General features: G+C 37.7%; 1 protein-coding gene across 6 annotated transcripts in view; it reads left to right on the top strand.

Moving 5' to 3' along the window:
* Window positions 1-26,913, top strand: part of CPLANE1 (ciliogenesis and planar polarity effector complex subunit 1) — a 138,912-nt gene that overhangs the window by 70,456 nt on the left and 41,543 nt on the right. For 4 of the 6 annotated variants that reach the window (XM_078445033.2, XM_078445057.2, XM_078445054.2 and 1 more), the window contains exons 29-42: window positions 255-337; window positions 1,055-1,134; window positions 2,220-2,297; window positions 6,950-7,142; window positions 8,520-8,813; window positions 9,002-9,772; window positions 11,222-11,388; window positions 12,720-12,852; window positions 13,734-13,788; window positions 17,978-18,082; window positions 20,667-20,738; window positions 21,978-22,087; window positions 22,443-22,638; window positions 23,103-23,252. In XM_078445033.2, coding sequence (XP_078301159.2) covers window positions 255-337; window positions 1,055-1,134; window positions 2,220-2,297; window positions 6,950-7,142; window positions 8,520-8,813; window positions 9,002-9,772; window positions 11,222-11,388; window positions 12,720-12,852; window positions 13,734-13,788; window positions 17,978-18,082; window positions 20,667-20,738; window positions 21,978-22,087; window positions 22,443-22,638; window positions 23,103-23,252 — 2,487 coding nt within the window. The remainder of the gene's footprint in view (window positions 1-254; window positions 338-1,054; window positions 1,135-2,219; window positions 2,298-6,949; window positions 7,143-8,519; window positions 8,814-9,001; window positions 9,773-11,221; window positions 11,389-12,719; window positions 12,853-13,733; window positions 13,789-17,977; window positions 18,083-20,666; window positions 20,739-21,977; window positions 22,088-22,442; window positions 22,639-23,102; window positions 23,253-26,913) is intronic. The other 2 variants (XM_078445044.2, XM_078445049.2) reach the window with 2 other exon arrangements.

Here is a 26,913-nt window from a genome sequence, read left to right as displayed (position 1 = left end):
GCAGTCTTTGTTAAAACAGAAACTCTCAGAGCTTTAGCATGGCGTTAAGTATGCTTATCTGAGGTGTTTCAAGGCTCATCTGGGATTCACTTGAAGAGAGGTTGTCTCCATGTGTTTTTAAAGAACATTTTATAAGGGGGTTAGAAAATATTTCTGCCATTATACATGTTTCCTGTAATATTTCTGAACCTTCTAAAAAGTAAACTGGTTTTTTTCAAATGGTCCCTTTTCTCTTCCTCCTTGTTTCCCTATAGAAGTTACCAAAGAGCCTATTGGAAATCTTAAAAGTTCCCATATTGCCATTTACACGCAGACTTTACCGCAGCATTTAGAAGAAGTAAGTCAATAAATAGTGGATAATGTTATTTAAATTATACTTATGTGTTTTTGTTTAATACATCCAAACAAGGCTACTATCTTTTTAAAAGTACATTGTGGGTTGTAGAGAATCACCAGGCATGCAGCATTTTTCTTTCACTGAAATCCTGTCATTCATAAGATGTCTAATAATTTCAGGCAATGAAAATTTTATTTCATAAACTGCTTAGCAAATTAAGAATAATGGAAGTGTTGTATATTCAAAATGTACAATTCAGCTGTAATATACAGTCTTTGCACTTATATCACTTTTATGTATTCTTTGTTTTCTCAAAACTCAGTGCACTGCATTTCCAGGTGGAACACAGACATTTCTAATTATTGAAAAATTTCCTTTAAAAATGCTTAGTTTTCCAAATGTACTTATTAATCATGTAGCGATGGGTGTATGTAATTTACAGTGTATTTGTAAGTGTAGTGTAAATAATTTGCACTGATATTATTTGTCTTTGTACTTTATTGTGCTCAGTGGCTCAGGGTGATGGGCCAAAGGCAGTTCACATGGTTAAAAATCTGATCAGAGCAGCATTGGCAGTTCATTTTAATGTGTGATTTCTCGCTTGCTTTTAGACTGTTGTTACTCCGGGCCAAGTGGTTAATGTGAAACTCCAGACACCTAAGAGAGTAATACCTATTTATTTGATCCCTTTTTTTTGGGTATTATTAATTTTAACAGCATTCCACAGGAGAGGTTCAGTGTCCAAGGGAAGAACCATTGGAGACATGTATGGAGAAAAAATCAACTGGACAGAAAGGGTAAGGGGGAAGAAAGTAAGGAAGTGATTATTACTGTCTTGTTTACCTCAGTAAAAGAGGCTCATTGCTCTTAAGGATTCATCTGGGATTCATTTGATGAAGAGATTATTTTTCTCCTAATTTGCAATATATATTTTATGGTGATATTGTGTTCCTAGTGAAATTTAACTTCAATTTATAGCAATGGTAAATTCTGATCTTTAGTAGATGTTACAGACTTCTAAATCTTGGTAGAATGAAATAAATGATATCTAAAGTAGCTTTTGTTCTCCCATCACGATTAGCTTTATCAAAGTAAAATATAGCTGTAAATAGACCAGAGTTTGTTCAGCTGCTAATTAGGGAAACGCCTTGTCATACTGGTTCCATTTTTGTTGGATCAAATGAAGAACCATTATGAATCAATATGTGTGTATAATTGTTTACTGTTGTGGTATGATTACCTCACACTATAGGGCTATTCTGCTGGCTAGCATATAATTGCTTCAAGGAGAGCTAAAAGCAATTTTTGCCTGTTGCAGGTGGAACATTTCTTAATTTTTAGAATTTTTGAAGTTTTAGAATTTTAGAACTACCTTGGGTAAGAGAGGCAACATGATTAGATTTTCTTTCTCTTCTCAATATTCAAATTTTGTTCATTTCTGTGGACAGCCGAAAAGATATATTAAATGTGATGTGCCTTTACAAGTAATATAGATATTTCTACTAATAAAAAACTAGTCTTTACAGTTTCCAAATGTATTAGGGGCTTAGGAGTGTTTCTGAGCAAAATGTCTGCCTCTGCCAGAGGTAGAATTTGAGGTCCCAGCTAACCTCATTTTGCCTCATTTCAGACTTTTCTATTTCTCCTGGGCAGTCAACAGTGTTCAAATTATATGTTCAGCCATCCTGACATATTCTTTGCTTTTTATTTGAATCTGTTACTAATTGCTATGGAGACAAATGTAAACAGACTGTAATTATGAGCTAAGCATTATAGAGAGTTAGAGAATATTTAGACTCTTAGATGGCTGAGCATTAGATCACCTGTACCTTAGAAAATGTGAAGAATATCTTCCTAATCAATTACTAATCTTTAATTATAGTATGATCGAAACCTTTTCAAACCCTGAACACACCGCTACGTATTCATTTTGTGTAGATACAAGTTCAGAAATTTCTAGGTAAGAATTTCTGTATATTTATACCCTTTTGATATAATCATGTTTTACAAATAGATAAGAGAATGAAACAATGCCTACTGTGCTATTTTGAAATAATTACTAAATGTTTTGACTAAAAACAGTAAAATGAAAGCAACACGAAGCATTGAAAGAGGAATGTAGGTACACATTTCTGACACCTTTAAGTTTATTATTGAAAGATTTTCCTCTAGGGGCGCCTGGGTGGCTCAGTCGGTTAAGCGTGATTTCGGCTCAGGTCATGATCTCGTGGTTTGTGAGTTCGAGCCCCGCGTCGGGCTCTGTGCTGACAGCTCAGAGACTGGAGCCTGATTCAGATTCTGTGTCTCCCTCTCCCTCTCCCTCTGCCCCTCCCCTGCTCATGCTCTGTCTCTCTCTGCCTTTCAATAATAAATAAACGTTTAAAAAAAATAAAAAAAAAAAAAAGATTTTCCTCTAACAGTTGTGTTTCAAAGATATACAAGAACTATTCTAGGACAATCTTTTCTGGAAAAAAAGGTACAATTAACCCTTGGACAATATGGGTTTGAGTCACTCAAGTCCCATTACACGCAAAATTTTTTTGATGAATATAGTACAGTACTATAAATTTATTTTTCTTATGATTTTTTAAATATGAAATTTATTGTCAAATTGGTTTCCATACAACACCCAGTGCTCATCCCAACAGGTGCCCTCCTCAATGCCCATCACCCACCCTCCCACCCCCCATCAATCCTCAGTTTATTTTCAGTTTTTAAGAGTCTCTTATGGTTTGGCTCTCTCCCACTCTCCCTCTCTAACTTATTTTTTTTCCTTCCCCTCCCCCATGGTCTTCTATTAAGTTTCTCAGGATCCACATAAGAGTGAAAACATGCAGTATCTGTCTTTCTCTGTATGACTTATTTCACTTAGCATAACACTCTCCAGTTCCATCCACGTTGATACAAAAGGCCATATTTCATTCGTTCTCATTGCCAAGTAGTATTCCATTGTGTATATAAACCACAATTTCTTTATCCATTCAACAGTTGATGGACATTTAGGCTCTTTCTATTATTTGGCTATTGTTGAAAGTGCTGTTATAAACATTGGGGTACGAGTGCCCCTATGCATCAACACTCCTGTGTCCCTTGGGTAAATTCCTAGCAGTGCAATTGCTGGGTCATAGGGTAGGTCTATTTTTAATTTTTTGAGGAACCTCCATACTGTTTTCTACAGCGGTTGCACCAGTTTGCATTCCCACCAGCAATGCAAGAGAGTTCCTGTTTCTCCACATCCTCTCCAGCATCTATAGTTTCCTGGTTTGTTCATTTTAGCCACTCTGACTGGTGTGAGGTGGTATCTCAGTGTGGTTTTGATTTGTATTTCCCTGATGAGGAGTGACATTGAGCATCTTCTCATGTGCCTGTTGGCCATCTGGATGTCTTCTTTAGAGAAGTGTCTATTCATGTTTTCTGCCCATTTCTTCACTGGATTGTTTGTTTTTCGGGTATGGAGTTTGGTGAGTTCTTTATAGATTTTGGATACTAGCCCTTTTTCCGATATGTCATTTGCAAATATCTTTTCCCATTCCATCGGTTGCCTTTTAGTTTTGTTGATTGTTTCCTTTGAAGTGCAGAAGCTTTTTATCTTCATGAGGTCCCAATAATTCATTTTTGCTTTTAATTCCCTTGCCTCTGGAGATGTGTTGGGTAAGAAGTTGCTGCGGCCAAGGTCAAAGAGGTTTTTGCCTGCTTTCTCCTCAAGGATTTTGATGGCTTCCTGTCTTACATTTAGGTCTTTCATCCATTTTGAGTTTATTTTTATGAATGGTGTAAGAAAGTGGCCCAGTTTCATTCTTCTGCATGTTGCTGTCCAGTTCTCCCAGCACCATTTGTCAAAGAGATGGTCTTTTTTCCATTGGATATTCTTTCCTGCTTTGTCAAAGATTAGTTGGCCATACTTGTGGGTCCAATTCTGGAGTCTCTATTCTATTCCCTTGGTCTATGTGTCTGTTTTTGTGCCAATACCATGCTGTCTTGATGATTACAGCTTTGTAGTAGAGGCTAAAGTCTGGGATTGTGATGCCTCCTGCTTTGGCTATTTGGGGTCTTTTGTGGTTCCATACAAATTTTAGGATTGCTTGTTCTAGCTTTGAGAAGAATGCTGGTGCAATTTTGATTGAGATTGCATTGAGTGTGTAGATAGCTTTGGGTAGTATTGACATTTTAACAATATTCTTCCAATCCATGAACACAGAATGTTTTTCCATTTCTTTGTATCTTCTTCAATTTCCTTCATAAGCTTTGTATAGTTTTCAGCATACAGATCTTTTACATCTTGGGCAGACCCATAATCAGTGAAGAAATTGAATCAGTTATCAAAAATCTCCCAACAGATAAGAGTCCAGGACCAGATGGCTTCCCTGGGGAATTCTACCAGACATTGAAAGCAGAGATAATACGTATCCTTCTCAAGCTGTTCCAAAAAATAGAAAGGGAAGGAAAACTTCCAGACTCATTCTATGAAGTCAGCATTACTTTGATTCCTAAATCAGACAGAGACCCAGCAAAAAAAGAGAACTACAGGCCAATATCCCTGTTGAAGATGGATGCAAAAATTCTCAATACAATACTAGCAAATCTAATTCGACAGCATATAAAAAGAATTATTCACCATGGTCAAGTGGGATTCATTCCTGGGCTGCAGGGCTGGTTCCACATTCACAAATCAGTCAATGTGATACATCACATTAATAAAAGAAAAGATAAGAACCATATGATCCTGTCAATCGATGCAGAAAAAGCATTTGACAAAATTCAGCATCCTTTCTTAATAAAAACCCTCGAGAAGGTCGGTATAGAAGGAACATACTTAAACATCATAAAAGCCATTTATGAAAAGCCCACAGCTAATACCATCCTCAATGGGGAAAAACTGAGAGCTTTCTCCCTGAGATCAGGAACACGACAGGGATGTCCACTCTCACCGCTGTTGTTTAACATAGTGTTGGAGGTTCTAGCATCAGCAATCAGACAACAAAAGGAAATCAAAGGCATCAAAATTGGCAAAGATGAAGTTAAGCTTTCACTTTTTGCAGATGAGATGATACTATACATGGAAAACCCGATAGACTCCACCAAAAGTCTGCTAGAACTGATACATGAATTGAGCAAAGTCGCAGGATACAACGTTAATGTACAGAAATCAGTTGCATTCTTAAACACTAATAATGAAGCAACAGAAAGACAAAGAAACTGATCCAATTCACAATTGCACCAAGAATTATGATTTTCTTAATAACATTGTCTTTTCTCTGGCTTACTTTATTTTAAGAATATAGTATGCAATACATATAACATACAAAGTATGTGTTAATTGACCATTTATGTAATTGGCAGGGTTTCTGGTCAACAGTAGTAGGCTATTAGTAGTTATGTTTCTAAGGAGTCAAGTTATATGTGGATTTTCAACTGCACAGGGGTTGTTGCTCCTACCCCCTTGTTGAAAGGTTAACTGTAGTGGATACATTACTTAAAGTTGCCTATGTTCATCCTCTAACAGATTTCTAATAGTGTATGAAATGCTTTTCATTCTCTCATAGAACAGATTCATCCAGTTCTGTCTTTTAAACTTCTTTTACAGAGACTGCAGTATGTTTTTAGTGCTTAGAAATCTTGCTGAATGGGGTAACATAGCATAGCCTTACTTTAGAAAACTTCGCTGTTACTAGAATTTATCTCTTTGCTACTTTTTGGAAACAAAGGCCAGTAAAGTTGTCTTAAAAAAAGCAAGTCAGTCGTAAAGCCTGTTTTTCATGAATTTTCCAAGTAAAGTTTTGTTATTGAGCTTATTAGTATTACGTTTGATAAAAGACAAATATTATTGCTGAAAGGGAATGAATGTGCACCCAAATAATCTAAATGCAACTTAATATGTTCTTTTCTTTTTAGAGACATGGTCAATTTATTTGGATATAATAGGCCTGCTCCCTTAGTTTATGAAATCAATTTCCTTAGAAAACATTTGAGTACCTGCTGTATTTAAGGAATCATCCCCACATATTTTATTTAAAAAAACCAAAAATTTATTTTGATCTTTAACTTTTATTCCTAAGTAAGCATTTTTTTTGTTAGCATTTAATTATAAACTTTGGGATTTGTTTGGAAATGAAGTGTTTATAATACTGTCGTTTCATATTTAATGATGATAAAGAGGAGTTTGCTCTACTCATCTTAGAATTAAGCAATTTTTGTAACCCATATTTTCTCTAGTTTTAATTCCATTCTGGATCATTAAATTTAGTGACAAAAAATATTTCTGGTATAGCTAATCAGAATAATTGCACAGGTCTCAAACTCAGATGCATGCAGGGACCAGGAAACTAATAAATGTGTGAACTTTCCTGGATTGTAACACCATAGGGAAGGGACCGTGGCTGACTAGACATTATATCTCCCTTAATAAAACGGCATTCATACGAGTCACTGTGCTGATGACAAATGTATCTGGTGGCTGAAGAGTACACAGTGATAGGTGTTAGGGTTTAAATTTCCTGAAAACTTCCAGAAAGCCTTAAAGTAGAAAGAAAAGGTGATCAAAATATTCAGATTGTAGACAACTAATTTGTTTTTTTTCTTGATTGTGTTTTTTATTTACACGCTTCCACACAGTGGCCAGATCTCTGCATTTAAAGATCCGTCTTCCTCAGTTCCACCTTTCATATCAAATGGAGTCAGTGTGTCTTCACAAACACCTATGCCAACACCACAGCAGACCCAGAGAAATGAACCCAGGGCTCAATTACCAGATTCTTCAGATTCTGTGAGGCAGATGCTCCAAGATGAAATGTTTAAATTAGTTCAGGTAAGTACATATCCATATAAATAAGTAAATCGACATGTGTGATACACATGTAAGGGTTTGAAATATGAACAAACTGTTAGAAACTAGAAACGGACAAGTTGAAATTAAGTTGCAGGGTTTCTCTGCTTGGGCACTCAGTGCTCCTGTATTATTTTTTAATAATTGGAGGGAACCTGTATTTTTTTAACCTGTGGTGTTTCCCTACTGGTGTGTTTCATTAAGTACAAATTCTTCTGTTGGGCTTGAAGGACCCACAGCCAGTTTTTACCTTCCCTCTTTTCCCCTCATACTCTCACGGGTCCAGTGGTTCCCAGAGTGTGGTCCCTGGATCAGGAGCATCAGCATCACTTAGATGTTAGAAATACAAATTCTCAGGCCCCCATTCCAGTCCTGTTGAAATCAGAAGCTCTGGGATGGGGCTCAGCAAAGAGTGCTTTAAGTCCCCTAGGTGATTCTGAATCATGCTAAAGTTTGAGAACTAACACACTCACCTGTCCTCATTATAGCTGCTATTAATTTCCCTTGCCATTTAAGCCACTGTTTGTGCTAGTGGTTCCTAGGCTTTTCTGCATCCTGAAATCACCTTGTCATCTTAAAAAATACTAATCCCCAGATAATCTGATTTTATTGCTGTGTGGTGTGGCGTGGCCGTGGGGATTTTTAAGTGCTTCTCAGGTGATTCTAATGTGCAGCAGAGTTTATCAACCACTGGTGCATGCCTTTGCCTTTCACCTAGTCAGCCTTTCTATGGAATTCTTCATTCTTCACCTGTTTGCTAATCTTTGCTTTTTTTTCCTACTGAAAACCTGGTCACAACACACTCATTTTAAGACTTCTTTAATTATCCTCATTTCATCCCATCAGATCACTACTTTATGGTCCCCGGGATGTTTATGTAAACTGCTTTATAGATAGTCCCAAGTCTCATTATGATTTTATATTTCCAGTTGACAGCTTCTTGAAAGCGGGGAGCTATTCTTTTCTTCCTTTAAAAAGAATCTCTCCCAGCTTAGCTTCCTGCTCAGCATTCATGGGTCTGACAGATAGTAAGACAAAAGTATGACTGTTGTGGGAGTGCTTGGGTGTGGCTCAGCCGGCTTAGCCGACTTTGGCTCAGGTCCTGATCTCACAGCTCTGTGAGTTTGAGCCCCATGTCATACTCTGTGCTGACAGCTCAGAGCCTGGAGCCTGCTCTAGATTCTGTGTCTCCATCTTTTCCTGCCCCTCTCCTGCTCATGCTCTGATTCTATCTCTCAAAAACAAACAAACAAACAAACACTAAAAGTATGACTGTTGTGAAATACTCAGATGATTGTTGTTGATTCTTTAGATTCTTTTCATTATATTTTAAAATGTTTAAATTTTATTTTATTCTAGCTGCAACAGATCAACTTCATGAGCCTAATGCAAATAGTAGGATCATCCTTTGCCAACCTCCCAGATATACATCAACTTCTACAGCAGTCTCAGCCTGTTCGTTTGGTGGGAAGCCAAGTATCAAACCCCACAAGAGGGAGTAGTGATGTTGATGACACCAGTAGAAATTTTAAGGAGAAATCTTTTATTAAGCCACAGTCCATGGGAGAGTATACCAGAGAGCCTGGTGAGAAGAGTCCACACTGCCATAAAGGAATTGTGCAGGACGATCAAAATAGTAATGGAAATGTGCAGGTAATACATTTAAAAATGTCATTAAAAATGGTTCTAATAGTTCAGTTGTTGGCTTTTTGTGATTTGAGCAAATAACTTTTTAGCACTTATTACATTCCACCCCCTTCAAAACACATTGAACATCATTAACAAAATAAGACGTTTGTAATATATTCTAAACTTACATAATAGTTTTTTTTCTCTTCTAGAATATACCACATGGGAGTATTCCTTTATGTGAGTCAGAAGGCCCACCTCAGAATACAGGATTAACTCCAGCATCTCAAAGCTTACCAACTCCTGCACTGTCTTCAGCTCCTGCTGGAAGTACTGCCCTCTACCTTTTGTCCCCATCTTCTGCCATTCTGAAGACACCTAGACTAATCCCAGCTGCAAAAACCTTCAGGCCTGGTGATGGTTTTCCTTTGCTTCAGTTTCAGCCTAAGCATGAATTTAAGCCCCTTTCCTTCCATACAGGAAGAGCCCCACAAGTTCCCTTCAGGCCCCCGCCACAGCCCAGAGAGGCTTGGGGATTATCTGATTCCTTCCAGCCTCCATTGCTACAGAAAGCAATGCACATGACTTCAGTGCCCCATCTGAATTTGAGCCAGTATAATACTGAAGCCACAAAAAAAGCAATGGAGCAGAAGAAATGGGCAGAATCTGTAATTACAGAAATCCCTAAGCGTGTGAACGTGGATCAGTGTGTTGGACATGAAAATTTGACATCTCAACAGGACTCTTCAGTGTTTATAAAACCAGAAAAACTACTTGATGTTAAGCCAGGGTCCCTTGAAATATGGCCTCAGAATTCCTTCGGACTTCCATTATTGCACCTGCAACTTAAGCCTCCTTATATATTTTCCTCTGCCTCAACAGCATCAGTAGCAATTCCCTCAATACCTATGAGAACTGTAGCAGAAGAAAGAAAATACCCAAGGCTTTCATTACTTCATTCATGCCTATCCCCGGAAAATACGGTAATGATTGTGGCAGAGTTATGCAAAAGCAGTCCTGCATTTTTCATACCATAAATCCTATACGTGCAATTACACTAAATTCCTTTTTTTTTTTTTTTTTAATTTTTAAATTTTATTTAAATCCAAGTTAACATATAGTGTAGTAATGATTTCAGGAGTAGAATTTAGTGATTCATCACTTACATGTGACACCCAGTGCTCATCCCAACAAGTGTCCTTAATGCCCCTTGTCCATTTAGCCCATCCCCCCACCCAACACCTCAGTTTGTTCTCTGTATTGAAGAGTCTCTTATGGCTTTCCACATTTCTTTTTTAAAAATAATGCTTCTAAAAATTTTTAAATAAAACTAATGCTTCTGTTATTGGAAATAACATAAAAATCCAGTTTAAAATGGTAATTAGGTATTTTAAAGCTTTTGGATCTGTCTTGTATACCAATACTAGAATTTGTCAGACTTTTTCATAGGTATTTCTTCTGCTCAGACAAGAAATAAGTAAAATAAAATGATCGGTATTCTTGTTCATATGGGTAAAGGTATGTGTGTTTGTGTGTGTGTGTGTGTGTGTGTCTAGAGAAAGGGAGAGCACACGTACAAGTGTGCACACATATATTATTTAACATTCCTAGTAATTGTGATATGATTGCCTTCAAATCTGTTACAGTTTAAAATTGTTACATAGACCCAGGTCTGTAAGTAGTTGTACATAATGGTGTATTTTTAAAGTAGTTAAGAGGTTGAATGTTTATAAACCCACAAAATCCCCTTTAAAGCTGTAAGCTTTAGTTTATGAAATTCAAATTGTTTACCCTCTAATTTTTTAAGTCAGTAGTACTGTCTTAGGAAGGTAATTGAAATTCTCTGGTACACTTTTAATTTTAAGATTTGAAGATAGTACTGGGAAAAGAAATGGTCACTCTTTAGAAGTACTTATCATGCCGCCTGTTTTTCTGAACATATTATGAACAAAAAGGATTAAAGGTACAGAAAAGTAGACATTTTGAGGGGGATTTAAAGAAATGTTTTTTATTAGAACAGTATAATGAACCAAGTTCTATCATCTGGCATCAATATTTGTCAACACACTGTTAATCTATCCCATCCATAACCTCTACTTGTCTGTATCCTCCCTGTTCCAAAGAATTTTAAGTCAAATGATAGACATTATGGATTTTATTTATAAGATTTTTAACATAGAATAGAAATTAAGAAGGTGAGGACTTCCAGCTTAGCTTCTGAAGTAGGAGGACCCAGCTGGAATTTCTAGCACTCTAAACTTATTTATTCTTTAAGCTCTAGTTACTCATTTTACAAGTCCAAATCAATTTGTTATCTTTGACATGTTCTGTCTCTCACATTTTAATTTAAACAAAGGTTTTTCTCAAAAATTTTTAATGTATTACATAATTGAGGTTTATAACTTTAAATTATTATGCTTTATTTCTTATAGTACAAAAACCCACAACTTATTCCCCTTGAGAACCTCATTGCATTCAAACAAAGCCAAGAGAAACTAGCACCTAATTTATTTGAACAAGGCGATTTTGGACACCTTCGGCTTCTAAAGGTCAAAATAGAACCATCTGAAGTGAGACAAGGAAAGGACAGTAAAAAAAGGCAAGTTTTAAGTGGAATTTTATTTGAGACTATCACTTATCTGCAAATTTATTATTAGTTGAAAAAATATAGTTAGAAAAGTGAAAGTTATCTGGTTCAACCTCCCAGCCTGTACACAATTGAATATTCTATTTTCATATCAAGTGTCATGCATTTGAACACGTCTTGTGATGAGGAAAATTCCTATATTGTGACAGATAAATACTGTTATTTTTTCCATTTTATTAAGGAATTCCTTACTGGATTTCTTTTTTTTTTTTTTTTTTTTTTTAATGTTTTTAACGTTTATTTATTATTGAAAGATAGAGTCAGAGTGTGAGCAGGGGAGGGGCAGAGGGAGAGGGAGAGGGAGACACAGAATCTGAAGCAGGCTCCAGGCTCTGAGCTGTCAGCACAGAGCCTGACACGGAGCTCGAACTCACAAACCACGAGATCATGACCTGAGCTGAAGTTGGAGGCTTAACTGACTGAGCCACCCAGGCGCCCCCTTACTGGATTTCTGAGGCGAGAAGATTCTTTTACATTTTTCTGTAACATGAGCAGTTTTATTTTGTAGGATAAACATTTGGCGTCTCATGCAATATTCCATGTACTATCTAATACACTGAAGTAATATTGTTATTCATCTTACCATATCCTCCAGATTCTTACATAAGGAGCAGGGGGGTAAGTGATGTGACTTGTTTCAGGACACTAAGAAACATGCATGTAAAAAAGCAAGGCTGTGACTTCTAATAAAGAACATTTATAATGTTTTATTCATAATGGGTATTCAAAAATGTATTGACTGGTAGGTTATTACTGAGTCCAGAAAATATTTTTAAAATTTCACATTTATCAGACCCTAAAATCTGATACCAGTGCCCTTTTTCCAGAAATAGTTCCTTCCTTCCATCTTTTTCAGGTATTCCCTCTTCAAAGTAAGTCTTCTTCTTGACTTTTTTGGGCCTTCTTTCCTCCTTGCTGGGATTTCAAGGTCACTTAAGTGTGCTTAACTTCTTCAAAAGGGTCAGTGGAGGTATCCCATAGGGCTTCTGAGGTCAGCTTAGAGTCTGCAGAAAAGAGAGTTTGAAAATTACCTAAAAGGTATGACTCTGACCTGAGATTCCAGAAAAAGTTCAGTAGTTGAGGAACTAGAAACAGCTTTCGTGTGTCCCTGACATTTGCTTATATTTGCTTGTGTTCTAGCAGAGTATCCTGATAATTTAATTATATACCATTGAAAATAATTTATTGACATAATTTTGATAACTGTCTCCCTGTATAGCATGATATAAGTAAAAAACTGATGTTACTAAAATAGTAAAAACATATTCTATGCTATTTAACAGACAAAGACGACGAGCTGAGAAAGAGCTGCAAGAAAAAATATCAGAGAAGCTAAGGAGAAAACCAAGTGTGGCTTTCCAACCAGACAGTTCCATTGTTAATGATAATGATTCAGAAATAGTTATGAAATCCAAGGTACAGAAAAACTGCTATACTTTCTTCCCTGCTTTGCATGTACACAGAGTTTGGAATGTCTCTGTGGCTTATCTAGTCTTCTGATTGCCGAAGCCTCTGATTGTGACTAGGAGAATCTTTACTTCATTTAAGATGTCATGCAGATACATAAACCTTGCTGCATCCCTTCATGGAACAGTGGACATACAGTTGCAAATGTGAAAAGCAAGTTGGTGGTAAATCAAAAACTATAGTGTAGAGCATCTGCCGGTGTGACTTTCTTATATTTAATCACTCCTTGCTTTTTTCTGTGATCTCTTAATGCATACCATATATGTTCTTTGGGTTGCTCCTAATACAGTTTAATCTCTTTTAGATGCCTCCAGCATTTTCCACACATAGGTTTGTTATGTAACCTATATATTTAAGTCAGATCTTTTCAAACATTCCTTCTAACTTTGATGACTGTTTACTTATTTTTGCAACAAATTAAATAAACATGAACAGTTTTGTTTATAAGGATTTTTTAAAAGCACGCTTCACTAAGTCCTCAAGAGCATGTGGGGAGGCACTTAGTAAAAATGTTGACTTCCTGAGCAGTTTTGATACGGTGGGTGACTATATGAGTGTTAAAACTGCTTTGCAGTAGAGAACATTGCAGTTTAGTAACTGCATTAAATTAGTAATGTTCTTTTTTATTGTTTGACTTGTGAGTTTTGTGAACTCCTTCGTAGAGTTACTTTGATAGAGTAAATAAATATTTCTAGGATAGGATTCAAATCTATACCTAAAAATTCAACAATTCTCTTAGCTATTGAATGTTTGCTTCCCCCCACCCCCGCTGCCCCCCAAATAATGAATGTCTTTGAGTTACAAGATTGATCATTTGGGTATTCATTTAGGAGCAACAAGAACATGGTGGTTCCCAGCCTTTGGATGATTTTGACATTCCTTTTGGTATGTATAAGCACGATTAATGTAGTATCTCAGTTCAAAGTTAAAATCAGCTTTCTAGAATTATGTGTATAAAAATGAGACAATTATTTTCAGTTTATCTTTGACAAGATTGTGTGTGTATGTGTGTGTGCGCGTTGTGTTTTGATGTGTTATCCGGTAGAGCAGTGGTTGACAAACTGTGGCCCACAGGCCAGATCCAGACCATGCCTGTTTTGTAAATCAAGTTTTATTGAAACACAGCCATGCCTATTTATTTACACATTGTGACAGATTTTGCACTGCAGCAAGGTTCACTTGTTGCAAGAGGAGCCACACAGAATGCAAAGCCGAAATATTTATTATCTGGCCCTTTACAGAAAAAACTTGCTGATCTCTACCGTATAGCAGTGCAATTAATTAGAATCTCAAATAAGATACTAATATATAAGGCCTAAAAGGAAATTATGGAAGAACATGCCTGTCGAATTCATCATAGAAAATACATGCACATTAAAGTAAGGAATCCGTTCAGAAAAGAGTACTTGTTTAGAAGATAGTAAATTCTCTTCTTTCTTTAGTTGGTCAGTTTACTTCTTGTCACCAAATGCATGTATTCCCCAGGGCTTTCTCCTTAGTAATTTTCATACACACAAATGGTCACTCTCAGGACTTCAGCTACACTCAGATGATACTCCAAGACACATCTACCCTCCCTCATCTTTCTTTTCTACTTTCACCTTAAACTTAACATGTCCAAATTTTAAACTGGCATCTTGCCATTAGTGATGTCACCATTCACTTGATTGGTGAAGATTTTTACCTTGAAAGTCACCCTTCGTTTACCCCTCACCTTTGTTGTCCCACTCCTTCACTCAGTCCTTGATGTGGTCCTCCCTCTCTTTGTTGATATCACTGCCCTGCATCAAGCCTCTGCGTGCCTAAACCAAGCAGTTTTTTTTTTTCTTAACTGACCTGCTTGCTTAGCTTGCTAATCCGTTTAGCATTCTTTCCCACTCACTTGTCTTAAAACTAGTTTCTTTTTCATTTTTAACAGTGGTTTGGGTTTTTTCTTTTCTTTCCTTTTCTTTTTCTTTCTTTCTTTCTTTCTTTCTTTCTTTCTTTCTTTCTTTCTTCTTTCAGCTTTGTGAAGGTAATACTTGTTCACTGAAGAAAATTGAGAACATACAAATAGGAATAGGAAGAACATTAAAATCTACCCCCCCCCCCCAAATCTCCCATACATTTTAAAAAAGTTTATTTATTTTGAGAGAGAGAAAAAGAGAGAGAGGGGGAGAGACAGAGAGACAGGATCCCAAGCAGGTTCCACACTGTCAGTACAGAGCCCCATATGGGACCTGAATCCACAAACTGAGATCATGACCTGAGCTGAAGTCAGACACTTAACCGACTGAGCCACCCAGGTCCCTGTCTCATAATTTTTCTGTTTAGAGATAGCCAGTGTTAATATTCCCCCAGGGTTTATTTTTTGAATGTTCTTACTCACATATATGTGTAAATACATATATACATATGTATTCATTTTATTTATATACGTTTTTTATATTAGATATTCTACAATGTCATTTTAAGTTTATTTATTTTGAGAGAGAGTAAGCGCACGCAAGCAGGGGAAGAGCAGAAAGAGAGGAGAGAGAGAATCCAAATAGGCTCCGTGCTGTCAACAAAGAAACCGACATGGGGCTTGATCTCATGATCTGTGAGATCACGACCTGAGCCAAAATCAAGAGTTAGATGCTTAACCTACCGAACCACCCAGGCTCCCCTCTACAATGCCATTTTTAATGACTGCATAGTATTCCCATGGATGTGTGTTGTGTGTATTTCAAACAACAATAATTCTCTACTTCTCTGACACCAGCTGGTGTCCTATAATTCACGTCAAGTCTAACAATAACCCAGAGTTAACACAGATGTCACAGATTAGTGGCTCAGTCCCAAAAGACTGACCAATTCAAGCTATCAGCTACAAACAGGTCCCTATACACCTGCATTTTTGTCCAGGCAACTACAAATTCAGGTATTGCCATGACTCACCCTCCAAGTTTACTAATTTGCTACAGTGATTCAGGAACTTAGAGAAATGCTTTACTTAAGGATTACAGTTTTATTATAAAGGATACAATTCAGGAATAGCCAAATGGAAGAGATGCATAAAGGAAGGTATGGGGACTGAAGGCACAGAGCTTCCATATCCTCCCTGGATATACCACTCTTCCAGCACATCCCCTTGCTCATCAATCCAGAAGCCCCCTTAGCCTCATTGTTTCAGGATTTTTATTGACGTTTCATTGTAAAGGCATGATTGATTACATCGTTAACCATTGGTAATTGAACTACATCTCCAGCTGCTCTCCCCTCCCCGGAGGTAGGGGTGCGGTGGGGTTGATTATAGTTCTAACCCTCTAATCATGTGCTTCGGCCCTTTAGTGACCAGCACCTATCCTGAAGCTATCTAGGGGCCTAACAAGAGTCACTTCATTAGCATAAACTCAGATATAACGACAGACACTCCTATTACTCACGAAATTCCAAAGACTTAAGGAACTTCATGCTTAGAACCAAGGATGAAGACTGTGTGTGTGTGTGTGTGTGTGTGTGTGTGTGTGTATTAAGTAGGCTCCGCACCTAGCATGGAGCCCAATGTGGGGCTTGAACTCATGACCCTGAGATCAAGACCTGAGCTGATATCAAGAGTCAGGACACTTAACCAACTGAGCCACCCAGGTGCCCCTATATGTATGTTTATTATGCTACCATGTGCCATAATTGATAATCTCTTATTCTTTTTTTTTCTTAATTTTTTTTTTTAATGTTTATTTTTGAGAGACAGAGAGAGACAGAGTGTGAGCAGGGGAGGGGCAGAGAAAGAGGGAGACACAGAATCTGAAGCACACTCCAGGCTCTGAGCTATCAGCACAGAGCCTGACCTGGGGCTCAAACTTACAGGCTATGAGATATGACCTGAGCTGAAGTCGGTGGCTTAACTGACTGAGCCACCCAGACACACTGATAATCTCTTATTCTACTTTGTCTTCCTGGATGATCTCCCAGGAAAATCCACATCTAAACCCAAACTCCCATAATAGAGTTTGGATTTTGATTCTACTTGCTGCTGAACTTCTCCACTTAGGTGGAAATTAACTCAAGTGCAGCATGTACAGTCTCAACTTGTTATCCCTCGCCACCAACTGGTTTGTTCTCCTAATTCTCCATCTTCATTTGTGTCACTACCAACTCAACCCCAAAACATTGGCTATCTGAATTCCGTCTTCCCTTGCCTTCTCAACTAGTCAATGAGCAGGTCTTCACTATTTTACTTCCTTCTTTTTAAGTTTATTTTTATTTATTTTGAGAGAGAGAGAGAGAGAAAGCAAGCAGGGGAGGGGCAGAAAGAGAGGGAGACAGAATCCCAAGCTGACCGCACAGAGCCCGATTTGGGGCTCAAATATACAAACTGTGAGATCATGACCCGAGCTGCGGTCAAGAGTTGGATGCTTAACTGACTGAGCCACCCAGGTGCCCCTTTACCTCCTTTGTAATTTGTAAATGTGTCCTCTGGCCCCCACTCCTCACCATTGCTAGAGGTTCTTATTTGAACTATTGCAGTGCCTTCATCTATCTGATTGTCTTCACTTTTATCCACTCCAATCTACGGTCCACACACTGGCTGGGGTGGTTTTTCTAGAACATCAATCTGACCATATCATTTTCTTGCATAACATTTTCTACTAGATCCTCATCAGCCAGAAGAACATCTAGGTTTCTAGACTAGACACACAGAATCCTCCACAGTTTTGGTTTTGAATTCACTGAGCTGCCTTTGAGAGTTAACGTAGTCACCACCTCATTCAAAACGTCCATATTAGGGGCGCCTCGGTGGCTCAGTCAGTTATGCTTCAGACTTTGGCTCAGGTCATGATCTCTCAGTTCATGAGTTCGAGCCCCACGTTGGGCTCTGTGGTGACAGCTCAGAGCCTGGAGCCTGCTTCGAATTCTGTGTGTCTCTCTCTGCCCCTCCTTCCCCACTCATGCTCTGTCTCTCAAAAATAAATAAACATTAAATTTTTTTTAAAAAGTCAATTTTGATAACATCTGGGCACCTCATACCTCACCTCCTTTGAGTTAGGTTCTCTGCTTTTGGATATGTTGGCTTCTCAATGATTGCTTTCAATGTTTTGTTATATTTAAGAAATGCTACAAAATGATATTAAAACTTCAGCTGGATTGCATTTCATGGCCTGTGTAAGAAAGAAAGCTGTAGAATGTCAGGATGCAAGTACAAATACAGACCCAGGTAAAATGCTATTTTACTTTAATTTTTAAAATTTATATATTTTTTGCAACAGTGCATATGTCTAGATTTTTTTCTTCAAAACAATGATTTAAAGTGAATTTTAAGTGATGTGATAGTAGTTACTCATCCCAGGTTCTTGTCTTCAACGCTGGTGTATACTTTACAAATTTTAAACTTAAAAAAAATATTTTAATGTTTATTCTTGAGAGAGAGAGAAACAGAGCATGAGCAGGGGAAGGGCAGAGCGAGAGAGGGGCACAGAATCTGAAGCAGGCTCCAGGCTTTGAGCTGTCAGCACAGAGCCCAATGCAGGGCTCAACTCATGAAACTGTGAGATCATGACCTGAGCTGAAGTCAGATGCTTAACCGACTGAGCTGCCCAGGCGCCCTGACAAATTTTAAACTTTAAAATTTCACTTGAATTTATGGTAACTTAATTAATACACAATAGAAATTTTTGTTCAAAATACCTTGGACTACATCCTAAATCAGTAGAGACAATGTTTTGAATTTGGGTTCTCTACGCCATTAATTGCCTTCACTGGGATTTCGTGCCTAAAACTGAGAGACCTGGGGCTGTGGCTGGTGAAGCTGAGTCAGGAAGAGGACTAGGTTGGATTTGCTGTGGAAAGGGCATACGTAACTATGTCCAAGAACAGAGGAAAGAAAAGTTGAAGGACCTATTATTTGGAATTTTGCCTGACAAACTTCCTCATTAGTGTAAGTGCTCCGACCTTTGTGCTGTCGCAATTCTTTTCTGTGATATGTAGGAAACAGTTGCTCTTAACTGTGTTCAGAACCTTGCAAGTGCTTTTTTAAACCTCTAATTTAAGTTATTATAAAATAATATTTATTGATATGGTTTCAAAATAATATATGATCATTATAGAATATTTGGATAATGTAGCAAGTTATGTAGAGGATGAAATTAACTGTAATCATGCCACTTAGAAGTAACATTTTGATGATTTTTCTTTCAGTCTTCTTTTGCACATTTTACATAGTTTGGTACAGTAGATAGTACAGGTGTCCTCCCTCTGTGTCTGAACTGTCATCTTCCAAATATTATTACTATCTTCCCTGAGAATTTAACCCTTTGTGGGTCCCAGTGTTTGTCTTTTACCCAGATACCTTTGGACACTCTCTACTCAGTCTCTTTAATATATTACTCAGTATTTATCTACATTATAGTTCAAACATACATAGTGTATATATATATATATATATATATATATATATATATATATATACACACATATATATGTATATAGTATATGCACTGTAGCATATACTTATAGTATTTATTTGTGTTATACTATATATTTACTTACATTATAGCATATACTATATGTTTGCAGTATAGCATCTGTATTCTATGGTCCCCCTCTGGACCCCCCCTATGCATGGTTCCCCCATGCATACAGATATGGTCAGTATTATTGCATATTGCACACAAACTAATGGATTAAATGAACATTAGTTAAGAAGTGATGTTCAAAATGCTTTATATTTAGTAATCTTTGATGGATAGTTATTTAAATGTTTAAGAAGTGTTTACTAATGTTTGGCAGTATTAGATAGGCTGGAACACCTTTTTCTCCCCCATTTAAAAAGTTTCCTGGTATTTGACTATGCAGCACATTTTTTTAGAATGGATTATATTTGGATAACAGAAGTTACCTATATTTTGGATCCTTTGCTTTTCACTTTGATGTCTGCTTATGCCAAACATTTATGTCATGAAAAAGTACTTTGTAAACATATTCCTTCTTCCAGCTGTGTCATAAAATATTTAACTAATTCTTTAAAACTTTTTTTAATGTTTATTTATTTTTGAGAGAGAGAGAGACAGAGACAGAGATTGTGAGTGGGGGAGGGGCAGAGAGAGAGGGAGACACAGAATCCGAAGCAGGTTCCAGGCTCTGAGCTGTCAGCATAGAGCCTGACACAGAGCTCCAACTCACAGACTGAGAAATCATGACCTGAGCCAAAGTTGGATGCTTAACCAACTGAGCCGCCCAGATGCCCCTAACTAATTCTTTATTGTTGAATGTATTAGGTGGTTTCTAGTATTTTTCTCCTATAAATAATGCCTCAGTGAGTATCTTCTCATATATGAGAGGTTTTTCTTTTTTTCTTTTTCTTTTTTTTTTTGTCATCATGTTGATTTAGCTCTTTTATCTTTACTCATCTGACAGGTCATGAAAATGCACCTTACTATTTAGTTTTTCTTTCTATCTGAATGCATGTAGAAGATGTTTTTTGATGCAAATGGTGAATACACACTTGGGAAACATTCTTAAGTTAAAGCCTTTGCGAAAGCCTTGAAGGTAGTTTGTTGCTATGTAGTCTTCTAAAGCTGGCAACCTGTTTGCTAGAAGTCTCTTATCATGCAGGTATCAGGCCCAGGGTAAATAATAATAAAATCTGAAATTATCGTTAATTTTTAAAAACTAAATTCGTAAGCTGTCTACTACCTTTAATACATGATATCTAAAAATCTGCGTTCATGTATTTAATTTTTGTTTGTTAATTTTTTTCTGGTTTTTTTCTTTTCACTTCAAATCTCCTCGTTGACTACAAGATAAAAAAGCTGCTTCTCAAGAAGTTGTTTCTGAATGTTGTAAAAATGAACAAATCATTTCTTCCATATCAGGTGTGATTTTTTCTTTTTTTTTCTGCTAAATAGCATTGCTACTTAAAGATTATGTTTTTGTCATGCCAAAACAAGAGTTACCGCCATCCATAAAAACAGGAATAAAACCAATCAATTGAATCCATAGAGATAGAATGATAATTTAAGTATTTTCACTTTCCTTTTTTTCTAGGTTTTTGGTTGTCATATGGTTTAAATTCAAGCCTTGGTACCAAGTTTCTAGTATTCAATAAAATGAGAAGTTATATTTTACATAGGAATTTTGAAAGTAATGTTCTGTTAAAAATAAGATGCTAGGGGGCACCTGAGTGGCTCAGTTGGTTGAGTGTCTGATTGGTTTCGGCTCAGGTCATGATTTCATGATCCTGAGAATGAGTCCCAGGTCGGGCTCTGTGCTAGGTGGGGAGTCTGCTTAAGATTTTCTCACTCCCTCTCCCTTTGCCCCACCCCTACTTGTGCTGCAGGGGCACTAGGAAGTAAAATTAGAGTCCTACGACAGAAGGCACAGAGTTAGACCATTTGCTAACCTACTGTGACAGGCTTCTTTATTGTACTTTTGAAAAGAAGCTAGTGACTTTTGTAAAATTTCAATGTTAAACATTTTAAGGGGTAAAATTTAGCCAGGGCCTCTGTGAATATACTAGAAACTACTGAATTGTGAATTGTGCCCTTTTAAAGGATGTGAATTATATCCCAATAAAGCTGTTAAAACAAACAAATAATAAGAAACGGTGTTGAGAATAAAAAAACAAATTAGTTATGGGTTAATTTCCTAAACTGATTTTCTTGAAGTCTCCAAAAAAAACCATGACTTAATATATCTGAAATGGAAATAGGAAATTACAGCGTTTTCTTGACATTACTTAGACACTTTATTATTCTTGTGAATCATTCATATGAAAAAAGCACTAATCAATCTGCATTTAATTATTAATTACTCCAGAGTAAATTGCCCTTAGGATAGAATAAATTTATTTATACCTGTGAAGCTTCTACTTTGATTTTTTTTTTTTTAAGATTTTATTTTTAAGTAATCTCTATATCCAACCTGGGGCCAAACTCACAACCCTGAGATCAGGAGCTATGTACTCCACTGACTGAGCCAGCAAGGTGCCCCCTACTTAGATTTTTAACAAAAAAATTTTACGTTGTTTGTTGCTTACTTGTTACAATGCTAATGACTTGGAGTTATTTGTAGATTTTTTAAATATTCCTGATGATTCTTTTCTTAATTTTCAGAACATGAGCCTTTGAATGTTCCTGAAGTGTTGGCACCAGATGTATATTTAAATCTCAAACTTTCCACTGAAATATCAGAGAAACCTTTGTCACCTTCACCATCTGATCCGGTACTAAATTTGGTATTGGGCTTTGTTCAGAGGTTATAATAATACCTTTGTGCTAAAATTTATTATGGTCATCTGCATTATTCATTTGTATAGATGAAATGAGGCTAAAATCTCATCTGCTACTTTGTTGAAAAGATCAAAAAATTAAGATTTAGTTATTATGCCCCAAAGTATTGTAAGCTAAGACCATAACACATACTTCCTGCAGCTTTCCCTAAGTTAAATTCATATAAGCTCCTCTTGTTTAGGATTAAACTTTTTTTTTTTTTTTTTTTTTACAGGGGAAGAGGATTCAGAGTGGCTCTATAGAGTAAAAAGAATGTAACTCTCTTTGATTTTATGTGTTTTGGTTCAGGTTGGACACACTTACATAAATGTAGTTGACATTAAAGCTGATGATCTACAGGAATTGCCTGTCGGAGAAGAGCCTTCAGATGATAATATTATCAGACAGCAAAGTGATCATCTGGAAGTCCCATCTTCTGCAGAGTTACATTATATGGCAGCTTCAGTTACAAATGCTGTCCCCCTGCACAGTTTTAAGAGTGAAGGTAATAATTTTTTCTTGCCTTTTAAGTAGGTTAAAAACATTTTGAAGGGGCGCCTGGGTGGCGCAGTCGGTTAAGCGTCCGACTTCAGCCAGGTCACGATCTCACGGTCCGTGAGTTCGAGCCCCGCGTCAGGCTCTGGGCTGATGGCTCGGAGCCTGGAGCCTGTTTCCGATTCTGTGTCTCCCTCTCTCTCTGCCCCTCCCCCGTTCATGCTCTGTCTCTCTCTGTCCCAAAAATAAAAAATAAAAAACGTTGAAAAAAAAAAAATTAAAAAAAAAAAAACATTTTGAAAAATTCTTCAGTATAGCCTCATTCCCCCTTCTTAGGTCTCTTAGCACTCCTCTTGCAAACCTACTATAAGTCTGGATGTTTATATTCACATCTAGAAATGTTCTACTCGTCTCTTAAATACCTTATTTAGAAGGTTAGAATCAATCTTTGTATGCTTTTCATATTCTTGATAGAGTCTGCCACTTCCACCACAGATTTATTTTTTAAACCTGCAAAACTGTCTCCATCCTGTCTAGATGGAAGAAGCTGGAGGGCAGCAATTTCAGAAGAGAAGGAGCCTGCTATCGCCTCACCTATACCATCAGAAATACAGCAGGACACAGGTGAATGCTCTAGCTGTGGAACATGATTCTCCCCCTTCTCTAAATTACTGTTGTATAGAGATAAGCTCTAAAACTTGGTAATTGCGAAAGAAGCCAGGAAAAGGCTTTTCCCTTGGTAAGGAGAGTGGGGGCAGATAGGTAAATGAGGTAGAGTCATGGTTCCAAGGCTGGGACTCATGGGTGTTTTGCAAGGAGACTACAGCTCTGTTTCCACATATGTCTTTTCTTAAGTAAGGAGGCTAAAAATAAATATCCTGTGGGATGTCATGAGTGCTTTGGTGTTAAAAAGGAATTCTCACATTTAAAAAGGTAGGAGAGGCGGCTCACTTAAGCCTCTGACACTTGATTTTGGCTCAGGTCATGATCTCATGGTTCGTGAGATCGAGCCCCGAATTGGGGCTGACAGTGCAGAGCCTGCTTGGGATTCTCTCTCTCTCCCTCTCTCTCTCCCTCTCTCTCTACCCCTTCCCTGAACACGTGCACGTGCTCTTCTTTCTTTCTCCCCCCCACCCCTTGGTCAAAAATAAACTTTAAAAAGGTGGGAGATTCTAGAATAGCACATAGAAAATACACAAGTATGTAGCCAACCATAAAATATTACTAATAAAATATTCAGTTTATAGTTATAAGCCAGGTTGTATTATTGCTAAATATTTGTAAGATTTAGAAGAATATTTCTCCAAAACCTAAAGTTATTACATCCAGTAGATGATTAGAATAATCTTAATATGCAATCAGACTTCCTGCAATAGAAGCTCAGTCTCTCTTCTGGGTTCCACAGCTGTTGGGAGGAGTGGACCCAGCCTTATGGTTGTCAGATGCTTGGGGGGCAGAGTCCAGCCCTGCCTGCTAATTGTTTATCAACAATGTGCACTCAGGAGATTTGAGGAAGGATGGGTGGCAGGGAAACCTCACCTTAGGATGTGTTGGGGCATGTGTGTTACAGCTGTGTGTACCAGTAAGTGCTAGCATTTCAGATTTGGAAGCCTATGCCCTTTCTCTCTCCTGTTTGGTGCATGGGTACTGGAGAGAGAATGTATGAAGCTAACCATCTTTCAGGCTGGGGAAGTGTGTGGGGAAGTGAAAAGAGCTTGACTTTTATTTTTTTAATTAAAAAAGTATTTATTTTTGAGAGAGAGAGAGCGAGAAACAGCACAAATGGGGAAGGGGCAGAGAGAGAGAAAGAGGGAAACACAGAATCTGAAACAGGCTCAGAGCTCAAATCCATGAAGTGTGACCTCATGACCTGAGCTAAAGTCGGACGCTTAACCGACTGAGCCACCCAGGCACCCCAGAGGTTAACTTTTAGATTCAAATAGAACAGACCCAGTTTTTAGTCCCAGCTCTGTCACTTCAGAGTTTGGATACTTTTTGCAAGTAAATTAACTTTATCTGATCCTTACTTGCATCTCTGTGAGATACAACCTCATAGGGTTGTCATGTGGGTTACATCCAGCCAAATACCTGTGGGCTACTTAATTAGTTTCCCTTCATTTTCACACCCATCAACTGGAACCACACCCATATCCCTGTGATCCCTGACTGTGCTCAGCCAGCATTTCAAATTACTTACAAGCTACTGGTTAATTTCCTTCATCAGTGAGATCAAGTCTATTCCACCTTGTGGAAGATCATTCTCTGGATCTGGTTATAAAAATATGTCAGCGGACCCTTCTCCCTTTATTAAATCAAGCAACTTTAAAATGCCAATGAAAAGGAAGAGTTTTATATTTTGAAAATAAATTCCATCATGGTATTTATATAACATACCTTAAAGATTCAGAATATAGGGGCGCCTGGGTGGCTCAGTCGGTTAAGCATCTGACTTCAGCTCAGGTCATGATCTCACCGTTCGTGAGTTCGAGCCCACATCGGGCTCTGTGCTGACAGCTCAGAGCCTGGAACCAGCTTCAGATTTTGTATCTTCCTCTCTCCGCGCCCCACCCCCCCACCCCCCCCAATCCCTTGGTCACACTCTGTCTGTCTTTCTCTCTCACAAGTAAATAAACATTAAAAAAATTTTTTTTAAAGATTCAGAATATAGTTATACAATAGAGTTGAGTGGGATTTGTATTATAGCAAAAGGCTGGCAGAAGGAAGGACAGGGTCCCTAAGTATTTAAAACAAAAGCAAAACAAATAATAATTTCTGCTTTTAGTGATACTTGCTCACCATTTTGAATGACAGCAGCTTCCTATTTTAGAAACCATCTCCAAAAGGAATGCTTTCAGCTATTAATAGCAAGCAGAGCTTTGCTGGATGGACAGAGGGAGAACATTTCAGTGTCAGTGGAACTCAGTATTTAACCCTCCTAGATTTTTGCTATTAGTCAGTGGGAGTGGAGCAGATTCTCCAGAGAAAGGGAAGCTATATTTCATTATGTATGTAGGCCATTCTGGATTTTGAGCATGTCTGGTTCTTTTGCTACATTTTCTACGTGAAGTTTGTATATGAAATTCTTTCCTGAGAGTGACTAAGGGAGACACTTCAGGCTGCTGAGAAACAGGAAGGATAGATGGTAAAGTACTGTGAGTCAAGCTATAAAAAGGTAAGGCCAGGGGTGCCTGACTGGATCAGTCAGAAGAGCATGCAACTCTTGAATCTCAGGTTCATGAGTTTGAGCCTCACGTTAGGTGTAGAGATTCCTTATAAAAAAAAAAAAAAAAAGTAAGGCCAAAACAGGTAGGGGAAGATAATACAACCACCATTGCCAGCATTGGAATTTACCATTATCTTCTCATCGGAAGCTTCACTCTAGACTGGGGCTGGGAGATAATAAGCACTATATATTTATATATTTAGTGATTCTATGTATTTAGTGATTCACATTTTTCAGAGTGTTTTGTTGCATAATTTGATCCTCACAAACCTCTTTGAGTTAGGTAGGACAGGCATCATAATCCTCATTTGAGTGACTATTCAATAAACACTAAGACAGGGGCCAGATATCAGGGCTGAAGAAGAGAGTACTACCAGGTTCTCTGCCTGTGGGCTCACCTATAGGAGGAAAGGAAGGCAGAGAAGGAGATGATTATGACACAGCATGGTAAGTGCTGTCAAGGTGGTATGGATGAGATTCTTGGGGAATACAGCGTGTAATCCATCTCCAGGGAGGACTGGACTATTGGGAGGAGAGATGCCTAAATGGAATCTTAAAGGAAAGTAGGACTTGGTGAGACAAATGGCATACAGACTGAGAGAATAGGTTGTGCAATGACTTGGAAGTTTGATGAAGCCTGCAGAGATTGAGAAAATTGAAGTTCATTTGGTTTAGAGGCAGTGGAGCAGTTTGCTTGTTTAAGAAACAGCAAGAGATGAGCTGGAGAGGGGGGCAGAGGAAAGACTGAATGTCATTGTCCTCACAGGCATTTGGACTTTTAAGATGAAGGCATTAGAGAAACACTGAAGACTTTGAGGTGAGAAAGGAACAATATCAGATTTGTCTTTTAAAAGATCTTGAGAGGGGGGGCACCTGGGTGGCTCAGTCAGTTGAGCATTTGACTCCTGATCTTGGTTTGGGTCATAATCTCATGGTTCGTGAGATCAAGCCCCGGGTCAGATTCTGCTCTGACAGAGTGGATCCTGCTTAGGATTCTCTCTCTTACTCTCTCTGTGCTTCCCTGCTTGTGCACACATTGTACTCTCTCTTTCTCTGAAAATG

The sequence above is a fragment of the Panthera onca genome, chromosome A1 (genome assembly GCF_046562875.1).
Source record: "Panthera onca isolate mPanOnc1 chromosome A1, mPanOnc1 haplotype 2, whole genome shotgun sequence".
NCBI lineage: Eukaryota > Metazoa > Chordata > Mammalia > Carnivora > Felidae > Panthera > Panthera onca.
This window is presented reverse-complemented; position numbering and strand designations above follow the sequence as displayed.